At 38.8% G+C, this 19,632-nt stretch overlaps 1 protein-coding gene across 5 annotated transcripts in view; it reads right to left on the bottom strand.

Moving 5' to 3' along the window:
- GABRB2 (gamma-aminobutyric acid type A receptor subunit beta2) overlaps nucleotides 1-19,632 on the bottom strand; it is a 165,446-nt gene that overhangs the window by 69,411 nt on the left and 76,403 nt on the right. For all 5 annotated transcript variants that reach the window (XM_062587241.1, XM_062587242.1, XM_062587243.1 and 2 more), the window contains one exon: nucleotides 2,063-2,145. In XM_062587241.1, coding sequence (XP_062443225.1) covers nucleotides 2,063-2,145 — 83 coding nt within the window. The remainder of the gene's footprint in view (nucleotides 1-2,062; nucleotides 2,146-19,632) is intronic.

Below are 19,632 nucleotides of genomic sequence, written 5' to 3'. Positions count from 1 at the left end.
TGCATCCTGTTTTCCAGGACTGTTTCTTGCAAGGTAATGCACCTAGGTTCAAACTTCTACTCCAGACTGGACAAAAGGGGGATTTCAAGCCAGAGGACCCCACTCCAAGCATGAACTGAGAGCACAGGCTCTCGCTGGAAAGCGAGGATACACAAAACTGAAAGTTAAATGAAGTATAAGGGCTGACCTGGGAGGTATTTTCTGGTAATATTTTCCAGAGGGGGTTCCACAGCCACGACAGGAAGGGGAGTGTCTAGTTTGTGAATCCCGAGCAGATTGAGGTATCTCAGCAATTCACAGCTGTCAGGACATGGAAGATTATGCACATTCCTGGAGCTGAAACGGAGGAAGCCCTACCTGTGGATGCCCAAAGAATCACTGACAATTTCTTCTTGGGATTTTATACCAAAATCTTGCCTCTACAAAATAACCAACAACAGTTTAAGGTATAAACTAATAGAAGTTAAGCTCTGTTTGGTATGATATTCCCCTTACACACAGACATTGAACCAAGTAAACGAAACAAAAAACATACCAGCCTGCTGATACCACGCCTGTGCCGCACGTACAGAGATGGTAAGACTGCGCCCTCTACATTTAAACAATTTTGGAAATAGGCAGCTTTCACTGAAAGCCTTCCAGCTTCCCCAGCTTTCTCCCCTACACAAACAACTGTAAAGATGACAAATCGCAGGTCCTCGCTACAGTACCGATTAGAAGATGCTGACACAGGAAGCCTAAGCCACATTCTCAGCGAAAAGCTCTCCAGATCTGAACACAGTTACACCAGTACAGAATTCCTCTCTCACAGTAGCAGCACAGTAGGCTGCTTTTAAAAGACTGCAGTTATGAAATCCTGAATCAGATTGAATCAATATGAGTTCAGTAGTCAGCTACAATGACATGAAGATTCTACATTTATCTTTTTTCAAAGAGCAAAATCCACAATCACATTTGCTGCTTAGGTATTTAAGCACAGAGCAAGGAATGAACTTTAATGATAAAGACTCAATTTGCTTACTTTATGTGTGTGAATTATTTCAGTCAGAAGTGTTACAAGTGTAATTCAGGAAGGGATTTTGGTATACATTTAAATTACACTAAAATGAATCAAATTGAAAACAAGTTTAAAGTATATCCTTAAATGCTTTCTAGAATAGGTGAAAGGAGCTCAGCTGAACCACATCCCTGCTAGACTGCAGCAAAAGCTACGATCACTTTGAACTCTAGTGTACCCATGGATCAGTGTAATTTCTTTTTAAACACAGATTTTTTTTAAAAAATACATATACTTCTGTGTGTGCACCTTAAAACATGTCATTAATTTTCATTTTGCTTGCTACATTGGACATAATAATATTCCCTGAGTTATCTACAGTTCTCCTGAAAAAGGAAGCCTTTCTTGAAAGTGCTGACACAATCTTAATTAGATTGTCAAGCAATGCATGCATATTGTCTTTACAAAAGTGATCATAAATTGTTTTCTCTCTGATGTACTTAGAATTCCCTAAAGAGTTTTCAAAGAAAAGAGATACGAAATTTTAGTTCACAGTACAAATTTTATCTATACGAAAAGCTCGGTAGAGAGATCAGCTATTAAATCAGCATGCATAATAGTCTGCGTTTCACGAGCATTGAAAGTTGAACTGTAGAACAGGGGATATAAAAAACACCTGTAAAACATCTACTGCAAAGACAAATCTAACCCTTGTCATCATTTAAAAATGGAAACAAGCAGCAGAGTTCAGCAGTAGAGGAGGATAAAGAACTGATAACAGTCCTCATGCTCCTCACATGAACTCCAACAAGGCATTTGAATGAGACTTTTAAAGCTGAAAATTGTCCATCAAAACACAAAATAACTTTTGCTAATCCTTGTGCCACAAATTACTAATGCATCTGGAAAGCTATTTTTTTGCATGTGTTTACAGGGATCTGAATATCATCAGACATAAAGACAACTAGGTTAGCAGCATGCAAAAATAAATAAATAAATAGATACAGAAATAAAAATTCTGCAGCAGTTGACCACAGAATAAGTAGGATTTGCAGCAGTACTTACAGCTCTCAATCTCCAGCGTGCAGTTCTGCTCATCCAGTGGATATCTCCGTAGGTCCATCATACAAGCAGCTGTTGTTGTAATTCTAGGAAGGAAGCACAAGAGCTTATTAATTCTCATTCCAATCTTTGATTGCAAAAAAATGAAAGAAAGAACATATTTCTACGTAACTGACACTTTTGCCTATTTTTATTGAAATACACTACATGCTACTTACAGTAACTAATGCTATTCTAAGAAAGTCAGTCAGACTAGTGGGCAAGCAGATTGTTTTCCCTTTATGTATCATTTTCACAGTACTGATCAGCTTAATTAGCTTAATTAATCAGTTTATCCCGACAGTATTGTTGCCATCAATTAATTGCCATCAATCAATTAATTGCCCCATTTTATAGTGTAGGACTTCAAGCCAAAAAGTAAGGCTCACAGAAAGGTGGCAGAGCAAATCTAAGTACACGTACTTCATAACCGAGGTTAATATCCCAGGTTTCACAGTATCTTGTGAAACTTAGTTCTCCTCTCTTCTGTTCTCTTCTGTTCAATACTATTTTGTAAATAAAGGATTATTTTAGAACTACATTAGCAAGCAAACATCTTCAGGACTGTTTTCACAAAATGACCATATTTGTGCCTCCAGACCATGTGAAACCTGCCAACATTACATGTGTCAAGTGTGCCTTTTAAATGTTGAGAGAAACATCTGTGCATCAATAAATCTTTTGCTGATAGACTTCACGGAGGAATAGCCCTGAGCTGAATATGAACCAAGGCACAATGCTCAGCAGAATTTTATTAACTCTGTTGCTGTCAAGTCTTTCTAATGTGAAGGCAAAAATCAATCCTTAATCGTCTTGTCTTTCCTGAGAGCGTGTAATGTTTTACCTAACTCTATAGTGCTTAAAAAACACATTACAGTCTGGAATCTGCTAGCAAACAGTAGGCGTAGTCTATGTATCCTCGACACAGGAAGCGGTGTGGATTTAGGGCAGGAGCTGGGAGGGTTTCAGTCTTGCTTCTCTCCTTCCCGGCCTCACAAAAGGCTTCGCCCTGCACAGCGCTGCAGCTCAGCGACTCGCAGAGTCTCATCACGGAACCAGGGATTTTCTCCACTCCCGTATCACGCCCGTCTGTTCAGTACGGCTGGCGGCACGGAGGGGAGCGGATTCCACATCAGCAAAAAAGCTTCAGCATCGCGTGACAGCCACCGGCACACGCCTTCTCCTGGCTGAAGGCTGGCCAGATACAGCCCCAATCGCAGAGCCTGAGAAGGTGCCCACCAGCATGACCGCCAAGGGGGACCGTCAAACGCGGGGGCTCAGCACCGCGTGGCAGCATGACCAGCTGCAAATTTCAGGGGATTCACGAGAGAGTGGGTGACCTACATCGTCCTCTTCCCAAATCCCGTCCCCATCTATGATGGGTATTACTAGGCCTAGATATTTAGACTGTTTAAGTGATTTATTTTACACTCTTCTTGGATCTGACAACAAGCTAGAGACAACTGTTTCACTGATGGGCCTTATTTTTCCACCTTAAATACCTAATAGTTTTTCACCTTAAATACCTAATAACAGTTCATTATAAGCAGAAGACTGCTTAAGAGAGGCTCAAAATTCACTCAAAATTGATTCCAGTAATCCTTTCCAGAAGGCACTTACAAATATTTCAAACAGTACAACTTTTGCATTAATATTATTTGTCCTAACAATCCTACCGTTTATTGTAATTTCCAGAAAAAAGTCCCTGTGAATTTTTCCTCAGTTTAAAGAAGGGAAAAGTGAAGACAAACTGTTCCCCAAAACACTTAGCAAGTCCTACCTCTTTCATGTAAATCTAGACAAGATCATTTAATTCTACATTTTGACAATTCAAATCTATCGGGCTCTCAGGAAATTTGGCAACAAGTTCCCGTTCTTCTGGCACTAAGTTTCCATTTCAATCACTACATAGCTATTCACAGAATTGCTTTTGAAAATATTTGTCTTTATTTTTTTTTTTCCCTCCTATAAGTGTGTGTCACCACAAATGCTTCAGGGATGCATAATCCTGATTCAAATACCTTGAAAAGAAGCCAAAATAAAAGAAGTCTTCCAGGAGCAGACAAAAGCAGGACAAATGAATCCTTTGGCTCCTCTGAATGGAAATCTTCCAGCATTAACAGCAAACTGCTACAGAACATATTTGCCATGTTGATGGCAAATGTAAATGGAGCAGGTAGCAGCACATATTGTTAAAAATCTCCTACATTTCACACTTGCTTCCTTATTCGATAATTTTGAAGGCCAACCTTGTCAGGTGTCAATGTAAGATTGATTATTTTGGAGAAGACTTCAGCAAAAACGTTTTATTTCCAAGAGGGAGATAGAAAAACATTACTGTCCATGTTCTTAAAAAATAATATCCTCAATATTTCTATAACTATGTGTGTATAAAAGCCACGTGATTTAGAAGAATTTCAAAAAGGTGCTTTCTGTTCCTGAAGGAAAAAGGTGGGAGTATAAATTTAACCAAGATCTAAGTGCACAGAAGAATTGCCATAAATAGAAACTTGGTTGGCTTTTCCAATTCGTTTCTCTGCACTTAACGCCTTCTTCCTATGTGAGTCTACCAGACCAGAGTCCTCTCCATGAATACAACGCGCTGCCTGCGCTACCATCAGGAAAGAGTCTGACTATACTGGCGCTGAAGCTGCATTAGCTGAGCAGTCTCAGTTCTGACACATCCTGAATAGGACTTTTTGGTGCAGCAAATACTACATGAGTAGTCATAGGCTGCAGCTAGGATAAAAGCTCTGTGAGGAACATTATCAAATCATTAAAATACACAGTTTCTTGCCTCATCAGAAAGTAAAGAATAAAACAGTAAAAAAAAAAAAAAAAAAAAAAAAAAAGAAGAACAAAAAGCCCAGCACAAACAAATATCCAAAAAGAACACAGCAACAAAAAGCAATTAGCAGGGTAGAGATTTAATCAAACCAAAACAGTAGTTTTGAATAACATATTTAATTTTAGCAGCTTGTTCACTGTCATCCACAATGCATATCTATCAGAATAAAATAAGAAATCTTTCCTTTCCTCTCTTCATACCTCTCGTATTTTTATCTTGACTTTTCTCACCTTTGGAAAAAATAGAAATAGTTCTCTCTCTCATCTTCAAAATTATTTAAAACAACAAACCTACCTTTTGATAATTTTTAATGGCAGGAATTCATGGTGAATAGCTAAAAAATTACTAATGCAAGAACACGCAAGGATTACTAACTTTGAATACTTTAAAATTCAAGACATATGACCTATACCTTTTTAGACGGAGAAGAAAACAATAATTCATTACAGCTGCTAGGAATACTTGAAACAGACATACAACCTCTTCCCCAGAGCAAAGTTACTTCAATTTTCTTAAAAGGATTAAAAATATTTTTAAATAGTCTGGACCAATGCATAAAATATAAATGGTATGTGGCATAATATAACCTTGAGAGCAAACAATGAAAAATGAAAGCTCTTAAAAAACAACACTGTGACTCAATGCATTACAGTCATTAAGGATGATAACTGAATACAGTGCTCTCAGAGAAACCCTGTACAAAATGAAACACATTACAGAACCATCTAGTACATTAATTTTTTTACTTCCTTTTAATGAAACAGAAACCCTGTGATATTTCATTTATGACTCTTAACAATGCAAATGACTCTTCAGCATCCTATTTTATGATGTGTATTTTGGATGTAGACTGATTATGCAGTGCTAGGAAAAAGAAAACCCACAAAACAACAACCAAAAAAAAAGAAAAAAAAATCAAACCCCTAACAACCCGCAAGCCTAAAGCAAAGCTGCACTAAACTGACTAAATAAAGCATTATGAAGTAGCCCCAAAGAAAACTTGATATGTCAAACCCAGCATAGTCTGCAAACAAATATGCCCCACACGTAACTTGCAGGGAGAGTAAAGTTTGCTGTCAATAACTCAGAGTAATTCAGATAACTTTTATTGCGGAGGCTCCGTGACATAAACTAGAGCTGGAAACTGGCACGGCTCCTTTCTCCTATCAAAGTGCGAGAAAGCTTCGGAAAACATTCTGTAAGTGATACAGAAAATACATCCCTAGCAGATAATATTCCAGTAGCACAAATGCTTCTTATTTTTCAGTGCTACTTAGGACACACTTAGGAAGAGCAACAGGTCTCGCTCTTCCTAAAAGTCCACTGGGATTTGGAGGGGAAAAATATAAAAAATAATAAAAAAATAAAATCAAACCGCATCTTATAGATAGCTGTGACACCTCCAGGGAGGAAGGTACGGCCCCGAGGGCGCGGAGGGCAACACCACGGACCCTCTCCAGCCGTACCACTGGTGTACCTGGAGGCACCTCCGACCCTCTGGGATCAGCCCGGGATCAGCCCGGAGAGCTTCCCAAGCAAACTATAGCTGTGCCTGGCCACGACTCTCCGTTGCAGCCTGCATCAGCACCGCGACCCGGAGTCGCTCGCTGCCTTTCCTCTGGATTAGTTACAGAAACCACGTAGCTGTACCCACCGCATGCTTCTGCTTCCAGGAACCCCCCCGCTGTGCCACCACGGGGAGCCGCAGCGGCAGCCCGCAGACCCAGCTGCAGACGCACGCAAGTCTGCGGACAGAGCCGAACCGCGACAAAACGCTCTCCTGCACGATCATGTCGGTCTGACAGAGACGTGGTCAAGGTTGTTAGACCACCAGACCTACTTCTAATTTAAAATACATATCCTGCTAATTTTAGAATTCATAGAATTCTTTTGCTTCTCTTTACTCAAAAAAAAGTAAAGTTCCCCCTTGCGATTATGGGTTAAGAGATGACTTTACCAAAGAACAGTGACATTTCCATAACTCTGTTGTTAAAAACTGAACATTCAGCTTCTCTCTGCCATAATCTTTCAACCATAAACTACACACAGTTTCTCAGCGTAGTCTTATAGGAAAAACAAAACAAAAAACTGAGTAATTTTATCAAAGCCTCACTTTGAGACAAAATTATATTCTCAGGCTGTAGAGAATCTGCAGTATGATCCAACTCCAGTTTTTGGCTTTCATGAATATTGCAACCTAGGCACCAGCTTAGCTCATTTATTACTCCTTTTGGAACCAGCTATTTAAAGACATTTAAATATTTTGCCCCTGGTTCTGCCTTGCACATTTAGGTATTATTCTTATGGAAGCACTAACTGTATTTGTTAAGGCTAGAAGGCTTGACCACAAAATGAATTAAGGATATGATTGGAAGGATACAACTGGAAAGCATTTTCTAGATGCAAACAAGTTAAGAAAGAACTTCTACAGTTGATAAAACATAGGGAGTCAGAACACATATGGAAACTTCGACCTCATTAAGTTTTGTTGTTGTTTATGCAACTGAAAAAAGAAGCATATACAATTTTTTTTTAGAGGAAACTAGAATGTGTGTCTGCGATCTTTCTTTAGGAGGAACAAGTTCTGCATTTCTCTGCTGAAAGATGGCCTGCTGTGCCATCTGCGTGCCAGCTGGGAAGAGTCAGAGAAAACTGGGGAATTTGGCTGTTATTTCACGGTGGAGGAATTCTGATTCAGACTTTGCTGCAGAATCCCATGCAATGATGCCTGGTTTTCTGCTGTCTCTCTCTTTTCCCATACAGCTCTCTAAACTGTGCTGGATTTAATTAGATAGTATTGCCCATTATCCTCTTACCGATGGAGTCCAACACTCAGCCACATCATCATGCTCACAATTTTAATCCTGGCAGAAAGCACACATGACTCTACAGTAAAATCTTCTGGTACATCATCAGCAGCAGCTTTGGACTGAAGTCATTCAGACCTCTCTCTGAACTACTACACTCTCCTCGAAAAGGTAACACCCATGTAACACAAGGAAACAACTATGCCGGAATAACTAGGCAGGAAGAGCACTTCAGAATTTTACTATTTTATCACTGGGAAAACGTATCCTTGTCTTTCAGCTTCTCCCTTTCAAAAATAAAAATAAATAAAGGCAAAACCTTAGGAGTAGAACTATGAAACCTGAAACTGCATGAGCACAAAGGCAGAACGACTCCATGTGCAACAACCAACCTTGGAATAAAGAGTCACTACATCTTCTCCACTAATATGGAATTCACAGACCTTTAGCTTTATGATTGACAGTGGAAAACAGAGTTTTATTTTCAAATATTTTGCAAAATTTGTTCCTTACTCTGGTTGGAAAGCTTACATGTCCATTCAATGAGCAATTCAACGAGCAATGTCAGCACTGAAATACAGAATGCGTTTATATTGCTACCACTCAAGACACGTTTCATACTTCTAATAAATCACATATACAAAATATCTTCAAAATACGTTCAAAACACATGCCTTCTTCAACAGGAAAAAAATTAATACCAATAAAATTCAAAGAGAAAATTGTTTAATTTAATGGGTTTCAGAACATGAAACACCTTCCTTACAACCTTTTAGAAGGCTCTTTTTGTCCTACAAATTTGAGTTCTTTATAAGCACAAGATTAAAATTGATTCAATCTCTTCAAAAATATCTAGTTTACAATTCTGATATTACATTAAATTTAATGTAGACGCTCTTATATTACAGAAGAGAGCTACAACTTTTTAAGGAGCCACATGGAATTGGTACCTAAATCTTGGTGCCTGAAATAACTGGTACTTAATTCTAGTGAATATTTTGGACCATATACATAACCCCAACAATATTTTTATTCCAAGATACAGATAGATATGTAAGATAGATAAGATATATAAATAAGATACATGGCTCAATTAAATAATTGAAGGGTTAGGGAAAAAATAGGAATGTGCAATATGCACTACCTCAGTGCAGAGATTCTGTAGTTAATGACAGTGCTAAAAATGTAGAAGTAAGGAGAGTATACACCACCACAGTTAAAATAGTATGTCCCTTGCCACAAGCTACCCTGTTAAAGTCTTTAGACTGCAACAGCCTCTGTAGCACTACGACACTTGTCTATGGGAGAGCCCTGCCTCACTCCCCTCGGGAAATGCACCACATTTACTGCACGCAAATGTTAAATCATGTGGTGCTTAGAAAACAGTACAACCCTCTCCTTCCCACCCCCAGCAGTCCTGCGGAACCCAACCTCCAGCATAGCTGCTGCCAGCGAGTCCCAGCTGCTCGGGAAGCCGCCTGCGAGGCTGATGCCCACGGTAGCTGCACAACCTGCCACTCCCGCGCCTTCCTCCGCCAGCCAAGGACTTGTGCTCCAGGTGATGAGCTCACACAGAAACTGCACTTGCTTAGTCTATATGGTCTTAATTCACACTTTCTTTGACAGACTCAGTCCTGTAAAACTCCTTCTGCTCACAAAATGCCGTCAAGAAGATAACCAAGTACTTGCCTATTGTGGGAGATGTCTAAGTGGATGATCTGACAATAAGGTATTTTCTGTGTTCTGGAGAAAGAAAGTTTCACCTGAGTTAAAAATTAATACAAAAGTCAAAATAACCTTGGGTAGAAAAGGCACATTCAGCTTTATGATTGCAGCTTATTTAGTAATTCTTACAGAAGAACTAAGATAAGAGTCCAAAGCTCCTATTCCTCTGGCTTTTGAGAGTCAGAATAAGAAGATTCATTTTCAGAAGGAAATGTCAATAGAAATAATTAAATCTAAGTGGATTCTTAATAAGCAGAATTACTCTCAAAACCAAAAGGAGGGAGAGGAACAATAAGAAACCCTGTAACACAGACCTGAAATTGCCACATTTTTTTTCAAGGACCTTTACAAAACAGCAAGGACCGCCAAAAATCTGATTCCAATCCTCAAAATTTTAAGGCAAAAGTGAAATGAATTCTGTCTTTAAGTGGAAGTCACAATTTAAAAGTGATCAAACAAGGAGACAGTCAACAGCTAGAATTAAGGGAAAATGGTAAAGCAGAGCACAATAAGAGGCATAGACCGTTACTTACTGCATCGGTTATGATTAGAAATTTCCATCCACAAACTGGAAAGTCATAGCTACATTGCTTCTCTGTGTGATCGCAGGACTTCACTTAACCCTGTACTTTGTAAGCTCCTTTTTCATTAAACAAAGTAGGGTTAGTATTTTACCAAAACAAAACAAAAGCAAAACCCACCTCACAAACATACCATTCCTTCCCTCTTTACCCTGATCTTAGAACTTAGCCATAGCTAGGAAGGAAGAACTTAATCACTCTCTCTCCATCACTCATTACCTTCCTCTCTATAAACAACCCCCAAAACACACCAGAAGCTTTTGTAGTTTGGGGCAAATGACTATGGATGAAACTTAGTATGAAACAGAATGGGAAGGGGAAAAATACCTTCCTCTGAGCTGCTCTGTAACCACAGCACAGCGGGCTAACGGTGGCCTTGCTGAGTAACCACTGCTGCCTAGCACGTTTCTAGTGCCCCATTTACGTAAACTTTCCACACAGCAACACTCAAGGCTGCTTCAATCTATGACAGGATCTTAAAACAGTTTGGGTGGTTTTTTCTCCTCTCCCTTTGACAGTGACGAAGAGGATGGTCTGTCCGTTCTCCTTCCCCCTAAATAGGTCTAAAGAACAAAGATACTCAGTTCTGGGAAAGAGAGCATGCTAGGCAGTCCCCAAGAGCAACAGAGCTACGGATGTCCGACGTCGTCTGCGCAATCCCAGCCCCTACAGCACAGCCACGCCAGTGGGGGCAGCCCTACCGCGGTCTGTGCCCCTTCGAGGGCTCTTGCTGGGTGCAGCTACTCACCGCTAGCAACACTCACAGCTTTCCCTTCTCTGCCACGGAGAGCTCGCCCAGCTAGCAAAAGGTTCTGTAAAATCAGAAATAAAATTCTCTCTTTCTGCTGAAAGCACAGGCCGGAGGGACGGCTTCACATCACCGTAGCTCATTTCTCCACTGTCCCCATCTTTGCTCTCCCTCCCGGCTCTTCTAAGCTTAGCAGAGCGCCCCAAGCCGAAGCGGGAACCAGCCTCCGCCCGCTATCGCACTGCTACTGAACAAGCTCATTAAGCCTGCCGTAATTATTCGGTACAATAAACCAAATATCACTGGAACTGATTATTGTCATAAGATCAGTATCTTGTACTTTGCAAATAAACATTTCAGTTTTGCTCTGTTATTTAGGGAACAGCAGGAGACAATTATCCAGAAACATAATTCCACCCTACTGACATCTTTTTAAATATCACTATAATATCAACTGTCAATAATAACAAAGCAAGAATAAAAACAAGTAATAGAGATCTTAAAAGTTTCAAAGCATCTGAAAGACCACCTTCATACTTTATGCTCTTGCTTTAACACCATCATCATCTAGATACAGCACATTGCTATTAAGGTATCATTTCAATTTTAATTGCACTGCATGGACATTATTTGTAGGTAGCTGATAATGCTTTCCTGCCTTGTGGGAATAAACTATTTATTTCTTTTCTTTCCATGACAGATTTTGCAGTGGTATGGTATTCAGCTACTGATAAAATCTGTAATCGTAATCTTGCCTTTTTTTTTTTTTCCTTTTCCCTTCCCCCTTTTGTTTGTAAGCTTCATGCTTCATGATTTGTGCAGGAGGGCTGGTATTTTTGAAAACACATCCTTCAGGATGCAAATTCTTCCCAAAGCCAAGGGAAAATAGGCACATAATTCCTTTAGTGCTTTTTGGAAGTACTTGCCCTTCTAAATACTGTGGGTCTCAAATATGTTTAAAAAATCAAAAATATAAAAGCATGATTTAAAAAGACAAAAATTAAGTATCTTTGAAACATTTAGAAAAATTTCATTATTTCAAAACTGAGCATTTCAAAAACACCATTGGTTTTATTTTGGGTTCATATGCCTCATAGTCATCTAAGCAACATAAAAGTACGTAAGTACAGAACTAACATTTTATTTTATATGTGTATATATATTTATTTATATGCACACACATATACATATACTTATAATGTCAGCGCTATACTTACATAACTTAGAGTACACACACATATATAAATAAAAATAAAATAAAATGCACACACACCTCACTGGTCAATTATATTTACTCTGTCAATTTACTTAAGTAGATGTGCATTTATGTCAAACAGGTTTTCAAATCCTATATGCCTAATTGAGTCATTTGCTGGTTTGTGGATGAGAAACAGGTTTATAAACAAAGCTATTTTTCTTGATTTGTGCCTTGAAAGGGAAATGGTACATATGGCAAGTAGAAAACCATTTTGAAGTACTAAGTAAAAAAGATGCCATGTCTGACATGGAAGGATAACAAAAATGCACACTATGGGCATGTAAATATTAAAAATACATTTATTATTATGTGTCTTTCCATCCTAGAATAATATTTTGGAATTATATAAGAACATTAGGAAAATTTGCTTACTTAGCAACTTTAAGATAAAATAACTAGTAAAACTCTTAAAATTGGCTGGATTTTGTTGAATGATTTAAGGTCTTTATTCCAATTTTTGCTACTGATGTTTTGTACGAAGATAGTATCTATAATGCATAGATGAAGGACAGACAGACTATGTAAAGCATCCAATACATACACAGTAGGAACTAAGCTCAAGTGATATAAAGCTCCATAACTTCACCCTTCACCCGCACCTTGCGTGTCCCCAGCACGTCAGTGGGGCTTCCCCATCCCAGATTGGCAGCCGAATCTGGGGTTGTTTAGCCTGCCAGTCTCTTTGAAAAATCGTGTGTTTACATTGTAGCTACACAGCATATCTAAACAATTATTCCCATATAAATAGTATTTAACTGAGGACAATGAATAAAGATTTGGGGGATGTTTTTAGGCCTAATTCACAGCATACTGGTATCAAATGAAAGATTCCTATTAATGTCAGTTGACTTTAGGTAAGGCGCCTTCTGCAGAGAAAAAGCCCCACAGGTTTAAATATTCACTGTGAGAGTAACGGAGCACTGGCACAGGCTGCCCAGAGAGGTTGTGGAGTCTCCTCCTTTGGAAATATTCGATGCCTGCCTGGATGCAACCCTGTCTAACATGCTCTCGGTGAGGCTGCTGAGCAGGGAGGTTGGACTAGATGATCTCCAGAGGTCCCTTCCAACCTTACCCCATTCTGTGATTCTTTTCTATGATATTAAAAAAGCTAGAGTGGGGAGTTAGGAAAGTAAGAGTATCCTTCCTCATGAATAAATGCTTTAAGCTAGCTCTAAGACTTGAACAAAATATGAACAGTCTTTTCTGTACATTTCATTCTTAAACATTGCTATTTTTCCTACTCAGGCTAATCTGCAAGCAGACATCCATAGAGTACACTTTTTGCAGACAGTTCTGATCATTCTCCCTCTTTTGTTTCCCCTGAGGGATATGTCTTCCTGCCATGATACCTAAGCCCCTAGAACAACTTTTTTGGACAATGGAAAAATAAATTGCTTACAACTGCCTCCCCTCACAGTCCAGACGTCTTGCCTGGCCTTGCTCTTGTCATCTGCACTGTTAAACTTATACTCGCAGTATCCTTCATCTCGTATCTGGTCCATTTTAGATATCAAAGACATTTACAATTTTCAAGCTGTACAAGAATTTCATCATTTTCTGCTTGCTTTACCATGCATTGAGTATTACTGTTAACCTCTCAATTTTTGTTTGCAGCAATATTAGTTTGAAAACTGGAAACCACGTTTTCCTTTAGCATTTCCAAATGCATATCTACATTTCAGAGCAATTCAGCTTTAATTAAGGGTGTATCAATGCTTGATGTTATGACAGTAGCATTTGGCTTTCACCATTAACGACGAGTCAAAACTACTCAAATATTTGCAGGAATTTCAGGGACACAGGAATATTTACTTCAGTTAAGAGGCATCTATCCTGTCAAATCCACGGAGTTTCTGAAGGGCTACATCTACTGTTCTGTCAAAGGTGAGATGCTCAGTTATGACCTTTATCTTCCTCATCTTCATTTCAGTAGGAGCATTTATACCTTTGCTCAAAACAGAAACAGAAATGATAGAAAACGTCTGACACACTAGCTGCATCATACTGGCAAGAAGAACTGAAAGCTTGACAGACTACAAAAACAGGAAACATTGGAAATGTCAATACATAGAAGTGCCGCATATATAGACTGCTTTTGCAAACATTAGATACTCAGTTGATCTTTTCCTGTATCTGAAATACCTTTTAAATTTCTGTAACAAGATCTCCAAGGCTGGAACACTAATCCATACACGGAAAAAAAGTATTTCCTCTTAATGCCAATCAATATTTTGCTAGTGAATACATTTCTAATAAATACAATTGATATTTAAGACAAGCTTCAGTAATATTACCATGTTCCCTTTTCTCTTTCTCCCTTTTAATGCTAGCAAGATTCACAGGTTTTTATTGCTAGCTATTTGCACTTATGATCTATAAAGCAATTAGATTTGGAAGATAATTGACTCTGCCCTGCCAAGCAACCTGCAGATGATTCTGCACACAACGTTCTGTTATTCGTTAAGGTATCACCTGACTCAAAAGAGAGAAAGAGAGAAGAGGAGGAGAAGAGTTTGGTTGATTCTCACTGAAATTTAATCCAGTCTCTGCTTTCTATATGCTTACACAGACAGTGGATATCACTTAACACTTGGTATATCCCAACCTGCATTTTACCACTTCATGCTGCAGAGAAAGTTGAGTCAATACATAAGTTAGTTTATATAGAACTTCTTTGCTTTGTATACTTCTTCAAATTTAGTTTAGAATATGTGTCGCCCATTGGTCTCGCTTGCCAATCTATGTTTTGTGAAAAGCAATCTGTGTTGTTTGAGACCTTCTCTTCTCCAAGAAAGAAGTTGTAGCTGGTTCACATCTGAGGTGGATGTGAGTGTAAGAGGCAGCAGAAAAATCAGTCCTACTCTGAGCACAGCAAATGTGCATTTCTGAGAAAAAAAATACTTTCCTATGTTGGACCTGTCCCTGAGCTATTCCCTGTAATACAAATTTATTAAGTGATCAGTCTGCTTTGGAGAGTGCATCAGTATATCTTTTTTTTTGTTTTTTTTTTGTTTTTTTTTTTTTTTAGTTTTACAGCCTCTGCATATTCTAAAATTATTCCTGTGCTTCACTGAAAAGTCTTTAATACATAGGACAATGCACCTTGAAACTCAGTAAATTAAATTCAGAGCATTATATTTATCAGGAAGGCATTTACTTGATTGAATGCACAGGTGCTCTGAGGTGAATGAAGACACTGGCATAAACCCACAAGGTGAAAGCATCTTTTGCACACCAGGTTCATCAAAGACATGTCCCAGAGGCACGGCAGCAAGCCAGCGGTCCCCCTTCATGGGTCCCCACCTGTCCTGAGCTGAAGTGTGGGAAGCAGCAGCCCTCCAGCCACAGCCCCGGGGCAAGACATGGGCGGCTTCACCCAAACTAAGCCTGTGGGAGGGAGCTTTATGAGAGGGAATTTCCAGCAACAAAAGCAGTACTTGCTGGGATTTACCTTTAGCTGGAAGTTCAAAACTCAGTAATTCATTCCCCTATGTCAAACTGGCTTTTTAGCAGAGGAATGTCCACTGTGAAGAGTGCTGAACATCTCTTTCAAACATTAAACGATATTTTCACATTATAAATGCCAGCACATCAACACTAGTGTTTAATATCAAATGATGGTGACACGACATGACAGTCCCAATAACCACCTGGCCAGAACACCTTTTAATTTTCTTAGTGTACAAGAATGATAATAGTTCACATCACTCCCTTTATGGGGTATAGTATTTGCAGCAGGAATATTTCAAGAGTTCTGTAAAAATAGCAGCTCAACAGAAGAATCTTAGCACAGATGTAAACTTCAAGCCAGCATTGCCTGCAGGACTGCAGTACAGCGGAGGGGGAACGCTCTGTGGTGAAACTGCCACACTTTTATGGGCAAGCAGGTTTCTCCACTAAGAAATATGAAAGGGCACATAAAAATGATCTCTATCACGTCCTGAACAGTCAAGATACTTCTGTATAAACCAATGCCGGTATTCTTAAACTCACTCAGTACACATTCCAAAGTATCTAATTAAATGCTGCACAGCATTTAATATATCCATCTGGTTTTTTTATTATTATTATTGTCACAACATTGCAGTATTTCACTTACAAAATTACTTCCAGATATTTCAAGCATTGACCAAAATTCATCATTACTGTCATGAATTACATATGTTCATTTAACCTAAAGGTAGAGCTAGTAACTCTGCAAATTTTCTTTTAGATGGTACATCTCATTTCTAACCACGGAGTAGAAAATCCAGCAAATGAAATCAGCAGTTTAGTAACGTTTATATTAATGTTGAATGTCTGTTCCCGACGTTCCTCCAAATTTAGGAATGAGAAGACTAATAACATAAACATCAGTACTACATTAAGGAAGCAAGCCTTCAGAGGTCAGATGGAGCCTGCTTATATTTTAACCCACATATTACAGAGATACAGACACAGATGATAACCACCTTGCTCAAAACTGCTGTACTTTTTCACACTCTCATCAGTCAACGATCTCAAATTTCCAACACTGAAAGCATGCAAGTATTTCTGTGCTGTTTGTCTATCTGAGTTTTTCCTTTATTTTAGTAAACCTCTTCTCCAGTCAACTGGAGTCATGACTGCAGCTTCTTAACCAGGTCCTGATAAGTTCTCCCTTCTTGGAATAGCAGAGAGCCTGCTAAATCCAGAATACTAGTACCTTACTCAGAGGGTCAAGCTAGGTATTAAACAAAGCTTTTGCAACTACATCTTCTGTAGTTAGTAGCAGAAACCAAGGACACCTACTGCACTGGGTGCAAGCCCCAAACTTTGTGTATGTTGAAGAAAGAAGTTCCTTCCAACTCTTTTCTACTTCTCACAGTTCTCTACTCACATCTGCGATCTGCTAACTCCGCAACCTTAACTCATGCTCAATGAAGCCCTCACAACCACTCCTCTTTCTCAAATGCTTGTTACTCTCCTTGCAACCAGCTGTAGGTACGGAGATGATTAATCCTTACCTTGCCGCACACGGTATATGTACATGATAAGGAGACACAAAAGGTAGCACTCTCATTGACAGGAATGAGTTTGTTTGCACAAAACACTTTTCAGGAGTAATCCTATTCCTTTGAGCAGTATCTACAACATAGGATTTGCAAATGAAAAGCAAATTAAGGCAGGTATGAAGACCAGAATCAATCAGACTACTATCTGCAAATAATGATCAAGAACCCAGGAATGATACTTAAAAGCTGAGAGATCTTTAAATTTAAAATAATTGAAAGATCAGTGACTTTTGTGAAGAACAAACACAACAAATATTTGAAATCAGAAAAGGCAATACTATAATGCAAAAAAAGCAGTAGTAGGTAATCTGATGAGTAAGCTGGCCACAAAAGACAAATGGCACTGAAGGAAAAAGGAAATTGCAAGGAATTAAAATATTAACAGTTGTGTTTTAAATATTCCTGTTCTTGTAGTAACAGTGTAAGATTGAAAAAATGCAGAAATAAGACAGAATAAAAGCAAATATTTCTACATTGCTTTGTTACCTGTCACATACCAATGACACTTGATTATTAGAACTTTGAAAAATGTTTGCAGTGGAACTTAAATATTTGTAAATCTCATCTTAAGTTTTGGCTTGGTACAGTCTCTGAAAAGTCTATGAATCTTTTGAACACATAAGGAATGAGTTGTAGTTATCCACTTAAAGCAGGCACTGCAAGTTTCACATGTTATCAGTATAAATTAAGATGAAAATTCAGTGCTCCCAGCTGTGATTTGCTTGAAGGTTTCAGGCACAACTCAGCACAGGTGTGCTCAAAAGAATGTGCACATCCAAATCCTGCCCTTAGCAACAAGATGTAATCTCAGTATTTGATTTCAAAGAGAGCTGATGAATCACATAAATCTTCATAAATAAGGAGATGGCAATACACCCTTTTAGCACGGTGTAAATGTCATGAGAGGGGGAGATGGAAAGCAACTACCACATAGCTCAGCCACTACCATCTGCACAATTAATATATGTTCTAGCAACGAGAGAGTAGGAGGGAAAAGCATCATCACTTATGACTGCATAGTCATTAGCAAAGATCCTAATCTTCATTAGGCAAATGAAATAAAACTCACCATAGACTGAAGCTTTCACAGTGGATCCACAAATACTCTAAAAATGGTCTCACTGGAGGTAGATGGAAACAGTGCATTTTGAAGGGGTAGTTAGTAAGCAGAAGCATGACATTAAGAGAAACTGATAATCTAACCATGATAATCTAAAGCTACCCCTCTCCCCATAATTGAAGTAAGTAATTTTACAGTAAGTAAAAAAGAAAAAAGAGAACACTGCAGATTTTAGAGGAAAATGATGACTCAGGGGATAAACAAGGTCTATAATTGAATGAAAACTTGACCCCAAAAACACAAATGGCATTCCAAAAGATTTAGAGATTGCACGGACTTTACATTAGGAAATTGCTGGACAGAAAGCCTGGATGAGCACACAGTGATGAGGCAGAACAGTGAAGAGTGTTAAGCAAAGCCAGAAGAGGAGAGGATAATGCATATTTGAAGCCACCCAGGAAGCAGGATAGCTTTGTTAGGGCTAAGAATACATTTTATCAATCACAAACTGGGGGGAGGACAGACTCTCCCGCTGCCACTCCGCTGTCAGCCACAGATCCATGTTTACCTGGCAGTTTATTTTCAGTACAAATCAGAATTGAAAATAATATCAAAGTAATGCTCACACATAAAAGGGATGAGGGAGGGCTCCCCCACACACACTTCAATCTTTTTTTTTTGCAACATTGACCTTTTTTGCCAGTGCTGAGGCACTTGTTTATCTAAATGGAAACTCTCCCATGTTCTTAGATGGCAAACAGCCTCACTAAGACCTTCTTAGTAGAAAGATAAAGCCTCGATGCAGAGCTGGCGCCCTGCTCTGTGCAGCGATATCACACTCTCAGGGTAGAGGACAAAAGATGATTTTATCTTCAATTCTGTGTGGCAGTGTTTCCACAGCTACCACTCTCATCGCCTTTCTTCAGTCTCACCATTGGTCAGGACACACCATGTTTTCCTAGCAATCCCATAGATCACAGATTTCTATTTAAATTAAAGCTGTATTGAAATAAAATGAACAGATGAAGCTTAAAGAAAATTAAATGAGGGGAAACGGACAAGATAAGACAGATGAAATAAGACTCTTTCTCCTTCAACACACACAAAGCAACTTCAAATACTCAAGGAAACAAAATATGAGGGCGGCGGGGAGGGCACAGTATCTTGTTCTGAGACATTCCCACACAACGTTTGTGGGCAGTTTTGAAATAACGTCAAGTGTTTGACACTACATGAAAAAGCATACTACACTTAAATACCTTGTTCTTTAAATATCATAAAAAGCCCTGGTTGTAGATACAATGAATCTTGCTGGGCAGCTATCTGAAAGGGACTTCAGGCCCGGGTTTTAAACTTTGCATATTTGTGTTATTAAAAAAAAAAAAAAAAAAAAAAAAAAAAAAAAAAATGAAAGAAAAATGCCATTTAACTGCAAATTCAGAACATCTTCCTGAACAGCAGCAGCAAACATCTC

The sequence above is a fragment of the Rhea pennata genome, chromosome 14 (genome assembly GCF_028389875.1).
Source record: "Rhea pennata isolate bPtePen1 chromosome 14, bPtePen1.pri, whole genome shotgun sequence".
Classification (NCBI taxonomy): Eukaryota; Metazoa; Chordata; class Aves; order Rheiformes; family Rheidae; genus Rhea; species Rhea pennata.
This window is presented reverse-complemented; position numbering and strand designations above follow the sequence as displayed.